General features: G+C 56.3%; 4 protein-coding genes across 4 annotated transcripts; all 4 read left to right on the top strand.

Annotated features, from left to right (window-relative positions):
* Positions 1–247: 247 nt before the first annotated feature.
* On the top strand, positions 248–1,126 carry GNI_178650 (hypothetical protein; the record flags this gene model as incomplete). The annotated part of the gene is made up of 1 exon (XM_011135168.1): positions 248–1,126. The coding sequence occupies one exon, from the start codon at positions 248–250 to the stop codon at positions 1,124–1,126; it is 879 nt and encodes a 292-aa protein (XP_011133470.1).
* Positions 1,127–1,492: 366 nt separating this feature from the next.
* On the top strand, positions 1,493–3,319 carry GNI_178640 (hypothetical protein; the record flags this gene model as incomplete). The annotated part of the gene is made up of 1 exon (XM_011135167.1): positions 1,493–3,319. The coding sequence occupies one exon, from the start codon at positions 1,493–1,495 to the stop codon at positions 3,317–3,319; it is 1,827 nt and encodes a 608-aa protein (XP_011133469.1).
* A 347-nt stretch (positions 3,320–3,666) lies between these two features.
* On the top strand, positions 3,667–5,163 carry GNI_178630 (hypothetical protein; the record flags this gene model as incomplete). The annotated part of the gene is made up of 1 exon (XM_011135166.1): positions 3,667–5,163. The coding sequence occupies one exon, from the start codon at positions 3,667–3,669 to the stop codon at positions 5,161–5,163; it is 1,497 nt and encodes a 498-aa protein (XP_011133468.1).
* A 1,124-nt stretch (positions 5,164–6,287) lies between these two features.
* GNI_178620 (putative transmembrane protein) lies at positions 6,288–7,286 on the top strand (the record flags this gene model as incomplete). The annotated part of the gene is made up of 1 exon (XM_011135165.1): positions 6,288–7,286. One exon carries the CDS (start codon positions 6,288–6,290, stop codon positions 7,284–7,286), a length of 999 nt encoding a protein of 332 aa, XP_011133467.1.
* Positions 7,287–9,183: the final 1,897 nt, after the last annotated feature.

Below are 9,183 nucleotides of genomic sequence, written 5' to 3'. Positions count from 1 at the left end.
GCTGCTTGGCGTGGTAGGGTGCTACTTGAACTTCCTTCCTGCCGGCGCCGATGGTGCATCCTCAGGCAGCACCTCCACGGCTTTAGCTGAGTTCTTACCTTGTGTCAATGAGACCAACTTGGAAGGGGCCAAGTGTCTGGATGGTGTCCCACTTTGCGTGACGAATGCAGCACACCCTGAGAAGGGCTGTGCGCTGTTCGGCGCCACATTCGACCTTAGTACGTTAGAGCAGCTGACATCCTCTGGGATGTACAACGTTTGCCGCACGAGCGACAGTTGTGTAGTTACTGACACAAAAACGAAGACGAATACCACGCTAACGACTGGCAAGACGACGAAGACGAATACCACACTAACGACTGGCAAGACGACGAAGTCGAAGATCCGAAAATTAACGATTGGCAACATGAAGAATATCCGGTGGTGCGCCGACGAACTAGACCAAGAGGAGGCGTTGTGTGTCGCCGGTGTCGGCTTATGCGTGCTGGATACAGACGAACCTGAGAAGAGGTGTTATCAGAGGGGGAGCTGGCCCGAAGTTGCAAATATTCGTAAATACGTCTCCAAGTTCATATCTCCAGGCAACAAGGTAGACGCTTGCCGGGTGAGAGGTGGATGCCCAATCCTGCCTTGTGTCCGTGAAACTAACTTGAAACATACCCACTGTGTTAAAGGTGTGCCTTATTGTCTGACGAGTAAAAGCGACCCTGAGAAGAGGTGCTTTCTGATGGGGACTCAGCTCAAATTTAGAGACATCTCCTGGTTCCGCGGTCAATCAAAGAGCCCGTTCAAAGTCTGCCGGGCGAGCGGTAAATGCAGGACCAAAAGGCCGATGGTGTGTGATGTCCCTTGGCCGAGGGTGCTGTCAAGAGCGGAAGTCCCGGTGGAGGACTGTGTCGGAACAGGCTCGACATACAGCAGTGAGCCTGTTGATTTCCCTGAGAGTTGTGCCCTTCCCGGAGGGGGTGCATTCGTTTGCCACTACTGGGACGCAATTGCAAACAAAAACCAGCGCATGTGTTTCAGGTACGGTGGTGACATCGGCGAATCCTTTACAGATGTGCAAAATGCGCTGCAAACGCTCCGTCCAGAGTTGCTATACTGCAATCTGAATCATGCCTGCTAGACCGGAGCCAGTGCCAGTTAACCCACCATACTGGACGAAGGTTATGAGCCCACCAAACTACCTTCGCCAGCCACTCTGACGATCATCTGAGGTTCTTAAAACTCTTTGGTCAACAAAACCCGAAAACATTGCACACGAAAGAATCGCGTTGGGCCGTGCTAAGCACGGGTCTGGACTATGATGTTCCCTTCCGGGTGCCCTGCTAACAGGTACGAACAATTAAATACTGTCCGGAACGTCCGGCTTCATGTCATCGGATTCTGTCTCTTGGTTGACGAGAGACCGGGTGGGGTCCAAAAAAGGCAGATATACTCAAAATAGAAAATTCGATTTTGTTTTCTTCGCGTTCACCTGGGCTGAATATTAATGAAGTCGATCGGAAGGTGGGGTTCGGTGTCCGCCGTTCGGTGTTCCGGACAGTTGCTAGGCGCGCTCCTGACTGTCAACGGTAGCCGGACCAGTCTGGATGGGTGCGTGGCACGTGTGCTTTCCGTTCACGTCCGCGGTGGACACGTCTTGCAAGTCCTCGCGCTCGCGCCCGAACAAAAGTTTCGCCGCTGGACCCGGTTCGACTTGATCCAGGACTCGAACAGATTCAAGCTGTACACGCCCGAGGAAGGTGTCTTTGCCGATAACACCTCCCCCCCTGTCCCTGGCGGAGCGTCTGTTCCTGCCGAGACGTCTGTCCCTGCCGAGACGTCTGTCCCTGCCGAGACGTCTGTCACTGCCGGGACGCCTGTCCCTGCCGAGACGCCTGTCCCTGCCGAGACGCCTGTCCCTGCCGAGACGCCTATCCCTGCCGAGACGCCTGTCCCTGCCAGGCCCTCCCTCTCCCCATCTGCCATAAGCTCCCCTGACGAGGAGGCCAAGCGCGTCCTAGCCGCGGCCCTTCAGGAGTATGTGAGTGGCAAGCCGGTGGCGCCCGAGACGATGGCCGAGGTCTGGCTCGAAATTTTCGACCAGCCACCCGAACCGGAGTTCTACTGCCTCCGGCGACCCATCGGCTACCGACGCCGCACTACCTGCGTCGCGGCCGTGGCGCCGTTGACGTCACAAGACCTCCTCGCACTCTGGGACCGCGTCCCCGACGACTGGCATGCCGCCATGGCTGCCGCGGTGCAACCTTCTGACACCGCGGAAATCGGCCAGAGGAGGCTCCCGTCAGTCAACCAGCCCGTGGTCCACGAGCCGGTGGGCGACCAGCCGTTGGAGCCGTTGGTGGTCTTGGACCTGGACGGCATTACGGACGAGGTTATCGAGCGGGACGACAGTTGCGGAGACGACGATTACGCGGACGACGGCTACGAGGAGAGCGAGGAAGGCAGCGGCTGCGTGAGAGTGAACGGGTGGTCCGGAGTGAAGAGGTGGTCGGATAAGTTGCGTGCTTGGCGTCCAGGTTGGCACACATGGCGGGAGCGTGCGAGTCTGGGTTCCTTGTTGGTGACAGGTGGTTTCCTGGGCTGGCTGTTGCTCGGGCAGCGTCGGTCAGCGTCGGAGTGGGCGCGGCCGGCAAACGCATTTCCCGACCGACTTGCGTTGGCCTCGGAACTTGAATGGGCGCGTGTGAAGTCGTGCCCAGACCGGAGATATGAGCCGGCGGTGAAATACGCGCTCGCCCCCTGCGCTGGCGGCAGCGGACTGTTGGCGTGTCGTGGGGAAACTGAGGACTGGGCGGACACACCGTGCTACGTCTTTGGCAGTCCCACATCGCTCGACTACCTCGGTGTCCGCCGCGCCGTCACGGCGCCCAAGAATGAAACCATGCCTGCGAAGAAGCTCTGCCGCGTCAGCTGCTTCACCGAAGACGAGATCACTTTCCTCTACCACCTCCGACTGCTGCAGACCTTCGCCCCCACACTCCTTCCTACATCCCTGCTGAACACCGAGCCGCCTGAACCAGCCGAGGCGGCGGTCATGCAGAAGGCGGTGACCCGGGTCCTTCAAGACCACCCATCCCATCCCACATGTCAGTCCTACTGCGGTCCCTGTTCCCCGAGCCGGCTGGCCATGCTCGAACATTGCCGATGCACTTTCGCTACCGTCCGGTGCAACTTTGGCACTCGCGGAGACAAGAAGACTATCGAACTAGTCGGCATCAACACCACCCTGGATCAGCTCTTCAAACATGTGTCGATGGGCGAAATGAACTTCTTGTATGTCAACCAGGGCTGCTATTACGACTGCCTCATTTGACTTGTTACCAAGTCGGTCCGAACACCTCAAGAGTGAAAGCACAGCTGTTCCAGCGGTTGTCTAGAGGACGTCACAGAATGGGGGTCCGTCACAGAATGAACACGTTCAAAGTTTCGGGTTTTCTTATTTCGTATAATGGCCAGAGGAGAGGGAGGGACTTTCTTGAGGCAAAGCATTGAGGTATTGATACAAAGCATTGAGCCAACACTTTGATAGTAACATTTTGGTGTTAGTGGGTGGTATCATGTGGTAGGTGGCTTGAGCAACCCGTGATGGTGACACGACGGTGGCATGGTGAGACGTGACGAGAGCTTTTTTTGAGAATTTTTGTGATGTGAAAAAATTTGATGAAGACGATCGTGAGTGTTGAAGTCGGTTCAGGGAACTCAAGTTGGGGTGGAGTGTTATTGGGGGCGTTGGTGAATCCGAACGGGACCACGTCTAGTGTCCATGGGTGTCTTGCCCGAATGGCCAAGGTTGGTTGCAAGGGTGGTCCTACGATCGATATGTTGGTCTTAGCGCCGGAAGAGAAGTTTCTGAAGAACACGCGGTTTTGTCTTCTCGATGACGCTAACCGTATTAAGGTATGCTCGCCGACCACGGAAGCGGGAACGGCGACCACGTTTGGTGAGTCTGCCGAGTCGCTGATGGAGAGTGGGGAAGCGGGTCACGGCGGGACGCCGGAGATGGGAAGCTTCACGGCGGTTCTTGCGGCTGTGATTAAGGGGTACTTGGAGGAGAAAAAGGCGGGTCCGGAGCTGACTGACGAGATTTGCCTCGAGATTTTCGGGAAGAGGCTCGGAGACCTGTTCGTGGCGAAGATGCCGGGTAAGAAGCGCAGCCCGGAAATGCTTTCCAGTCGGCCGTTGACGTCGGAGGACGTGGACGAGTTGTGGGAGGCTGTACCGGAGGAGTGGCGGCCTGTGTTAGTCGATTCGGTGCACCCACTCACGCGTGTGGACGTGGAGCAGGAGGCGACCGCAGATGCCGCCGTGGTTTCTTCGTTGGCGCCGCAGCCTCACAAATGCTGCACGTGGAAAGCGTGGACGGCTGGGGCAGTCGTGGGAGCGGCGACGGCGACGGCTTTGGGAATCGGTCTTTGGCGTACTTGGGACATGTGGCACCCGAAAGCAAACACAAGGGTCGAATACGGTCACGTCGGCCTGCCTATCAGGGGTGTCACCCCGGCCCAGTTGGAGACACTAAAGCTTGACAGTAACGCCTGTGGCCTAGTGGTAAAAGATGATCGACTCCAAAACGCGAAGTGGACGCGCGAACAAGGTTGGGCCACTCTCGAGCCATGCATCGGCGGATTCGGCACGATCACATGTTCCGGTGAGGTGGCGGGTAAATACACCGATCCCGTCTGTTACGAGTTTGGCACGCCGCACCCCTTCGACTTTCTCCAGGTATGGAGCACGGTCGAAAGGAGCGATCCCGCCTTGTGTCGCGCCCTGTGCCTAGGCCCCCAGGAACAAGCCGCGAGGGAAGCGCGAAGTATTGTCGCCCGGTTCGGCCCTCCTGCCACCGTGGGAAGTATCCCCCCCTCCAAGACCATCCCCGGCTCGGATGTGGCGGAGCAGGCGAAAGATCTACTCAATCAACACCCCTCTGTCGCCGGCTGCCATGGCACTTGCTCGGCTGGCTGCTACGACTCTGAGCTCCAGAACATCCGTAGCTGCGACCCCTGCGCCTTCGCCACCCTGTCCTGCACCTTTAAGGAGTCCAACGTCGTGGCGGTCGCAGGGACCGATATCACTCTACCAGACCTGTTCCAAGGTATCAGCAACCTCCAATTGCCGAACTCCACCGTCCAATCGTGCACCTACGACTGCCGCCAGTAGACCTGCCGTCATTCTGAAATGACGTTCAGCGACGCCCTTTCTTTCTGAAGCGTAGCTATGAGACGTCGTCGTCATGAGTTGTATGTCTTGAACTTTTTCCTAAAGAACATCCCATTGACCGTTCGGTGCAAATGAAGACCACAACAAATACGGAGACATGTCTCGGCAGCGCATCATCGAACAACACATACAAACGCGGGCAACGAACGGGTCGAAATTTCGGAAGGGCGTTCGATCGATCAATTTGCTGCTGGGGACTCGCGTGATGGTCTGGTGGTGACCGGCTCGGGTGGTGAACAGTCAGGGTGTGCGACCGAGACTTTCGGTCGAGTTATTTTGGTCCGAGGTTTCGCGACCGAGGGTTCACACAATTTTCATCTCAGTTGGAAACAGCTGCTGGATCTGGGGGACTGTCTGGGGAATCCAGACCACGCACGACTACGGGTGCCAAACTCACGCGCGGGGACCAAGACCCGCCGAGTGTGCAGAGGAACGGGGCCAGGACGTGACGGCCAGCTCGGGCCTCGGAGGCGGAGATCGGGTCGGATAGAGTCGGGCGAGTGAGCGGAATTCCGGACGACCCCTTAGGGCGGTGAGGCGCGCTCGTTGCTCCGTCGAGGTGTGCCCGGACTCGGTGCGGTGTAGGACCGAGAGGAAGGTACTGTGGACGGATCAAGGGCTCTCGAGTGAGCGAATGACAATATTGTCAACGCGCGGAGTTCGCGGGGATCGTATGTTCACGTTGTTGAAACGCGTTGTCGGCCGATGAGGTAGCCACGAGGGTAGTGGGCTAACCGACAAGAGTAAGTCGGTGGCTAGTTGCGAAGAGTGTAATTGACTGGGCGTTGAAGCGGAAGGTGTAGTTGTTGGCGAGGAGCCGTGCGAGACTGGTAGTGAGTGATTCGGCGGAGCGCGGACAAGTGTGGTACTAGCAGCGGCTCATAGGGCGAAAGTCTTGAGCCGTCGGGTTGTGCCACCGGGCCAATCTCTGTAACGGTAGTCCTGAACGAGACGGGTGGGTGGTATTTCTGAACCAGACCAACCGGAAAAGGATATTGGTTCGTGACGAGGTAACAGTCGTGTCCTACAGTTGTTTGCCACGACGGGTTTTTTGGCGCATGAAAATGAGGACTGTAAGCTCAGAGAAATGTCCGAAATCAGATAGGGGCCGAGCATTGTTGGGGGTCATTGTGAACCCTGACGGCAGCAGGTCTGACGTTCACGAATGCACGGCCCGAATGGCGACCGTCGGGATTTCCGGAGGACCGATGACGAACGCCCTCATTTTAGCGCCAGCAGGAAAGTTTCCCAAGTACAAGAAATTCGACCTTCTGAATGACGCGAACCGCATTAAGGTTTGCTTGCCCTACATGTACGACGAGGCTCGGGGGGTGTCTGTACAGGCTGGTGCGGACTCGCAGAGAATCGAGAGCGTCCTTGCTGCTGCTATTAAAAATTGCGTTAAAGGCAGTCACGTAAGCGTGGGGACGATTGATCCAATCTTTCTCGAGAGTTTCAGCAAAAGGCTGGGGGACCTGCATGTCGCTGATGGCCAGTGCCTGGACGTCGCACAGCAGAAGGGAGATATTGCGGTGGAAGTGTTTTCTACAAGAGCTCTGAAGGCGGAGGACTTGGATGACTGGTGGGATCTTGTGCCCACCGAGTGGCGGCCCGTAATGGAAGATTCTGTTCAGGCGACAACCCAAACGCACCTGAAGGTGGGTACGATGGAGGCCGCTACGAAAAGGACGTGGAAGATGACGGCTGGTCTGACCATTGGTCTGGGGACTCTTGCACTTGGTCCATTACTGGCAGTGGTCTTCGGTTGGAACCCGTTCGGTTGGAACCCGTTCGGTTGGAACCCGTTTGAGGAGAAGAACCGCGACCAGCTTGGTAGGGAGCCTTTTTCTTGGGACTGGTGCAGTAGCCGTAGCGATTGGTGGCTTATGCGTCATGGCTCTGATAGTGCTCATGACGCTGCTCACAACTACGCCGAAAGACGTAGGGGTGCGTGTCAAGTTTTCGGACCACCAAATGTGTTTGATTTACTTGTGGTCTGGCGCAGAATGCAGACACTCTCGGCTCCTACCGACGACTACCCCGCCATGATCGATGGTGCATGATCGAAGGTACAGCGTTCTCCGGATTTGAACTAAGAACCTCCCGATTCGAATCCGGGAACTTCGCACGGGAACTTCGCACACGTAGTACCGTTATGACTTACGCCGTCAAGGACCTGACACTGCTGAAGCTGTTCGAAGCTACCAGTGACCAAAAGACAAAAACGGCTCGAGAAGCCATCACTAATTCGACGGCCCCTTAAGGACCGAGTAACAATTTTGTGTATAAGGATGCGTGGTGGAGCTCCTAGAATTCAGTCGGAATAGCAGTTTAGACAGAAGATGAGTCTAGAGACAAGCACCTGGTCCAAATCCACCTTTGCCTTGGAAGCAAACCCCTGGAAGGCTGCACTGTTGAATGTCGATCGACCCCTGCGCATCGCGACCGATCATCGGTTTGTAGCTCGCGACCCCGTTTGCTGGTAACGGGGAACTGCAATGGGATTGCGTCTCTGCTCTCCCCCTTAGTTAAGAAGAAGAGGGGGCAAGGCAGGCCAGACAGGCACAGGTACGACTCAGCGGGGTGCCGCTGGCTGGCATGATCTACAAGGGCGAAGTTGTTGATTGAGGATGGTCTAACTGTTGGTCTGGGAGTGTTGGTGGGTCGTCTGGCAGGTCGCGCCTATCTAGCCTGGACGGCTCGGAACTCGTTCGGTTCATACCCGGCACAGAGTGTTTTCGAACTCGCACTCCATGATCGGTAGAGGACCTTGCGCACGGCTACAGCATCACGGCAAACACTATCCTACTCCTCCACGCACGGTTCAATGTCCGTCGATGGCGGCAGACTGGAAGATTGGTTTCGCGACCTTGATCTTCCAGGCTGCGCCTTTTCCAAGTTGGAGGCCTCGCTGTCCATGCCCGGGATATGCAGTTGTTTCGGGTAGTGGCAGACCCGGGAAAAGTTTCCCTGACTCTTCCCCCTGCTATGAAACTTAAACTCAAATGCAGATTTCTAAAAACTATGGTTTACGAGAAAAAAAAACACTGATGAGCCCGGCATCGCCAGCCCAACCAGACCTCTCCATATCATAATCAATCAGCGATCGCCTTCCATGCTTTCGGCACTTCCGCCAGTAGACGCTCTCGCTTATGATCCTCCAAGTCTCTCACGCCACTTCATCAGCTTCTTGCCAAATGCTTCCTCTAAGACTGCATTGGTGACAGACGGGTTTGCACCCTCCAGGTGCTCCTTTGGACCAATGACCATGCATCCGCTCAACGCGGTCAGAGGAATTGCCTCGCTCGGTGGATTCGTCCGGCCCGTGGTACACGCGAAGGCGGTTCCGCACACTCAGCCAATCGCAGTTGGTCGTTTCTGAGACCAGAAACTCATCTGAGAAGTCAGACCTAGCGCGGCGTCCACCCCACCAGAGTCGCAACCGCTGATCGGCGACATTGTCCCGTCCCGACCGAGGAAACCCGTTGTCGTCACAGCTCCTCTAAATGTAGACTTGATGTACTCTCGACTTGATGTAGTCTCGACTTGATGTAGCCTCCATCAGAAATTTCCAATGCAAAAGGCAAATTGAAGAATCGTTCTGTCTTGGGCTGAATTTTTCGACTTGGTATGTCAGTGGGCGAGGTCGGCCTTCAGTTATTATGTCTCGCCCGCCGAAGCTTTTTGTCAAATAGTCAGAGAGTCAGAAACCGCAGCAATGCAAGTTACCACAACCTACACCGAGGACTCTCCCCACGACGGAAGCAGCACCACGTCAGCAGCCGACTAGTACGACACAGCACGACTCGTGAACTTGCACGCCCCTCATCGTCACCACTTCTTTTGTGACTCATGCAGGTCGGCTGTATCGCTGGTGACCTATTACCTACCCAAAAACCCAAAGCAGACCGGCGGCGTTATGCCTCACTCCCTCCCCTTCGGGATCCACGCACTCCTTAT

This window comes from Gregarina niphandrodes (genome assembly GCF_000223845.1).
Source record: "Gregarina niphandrodes unplaced genomic scaffold scaffold00066, whole genome shotgun sequence".
Taxonomy (NCBI): domain Eukaryota; phylum Apicomplexa; class Conoidasida; order Eugregarinorida; family Gregarinidae; genus Gregarina; species Gregarina niphandrodes.
Note: the sequence above shows the minus strand (reverse complement) of the source record. Positions and strands in the feature narration are given on the sequence as shown.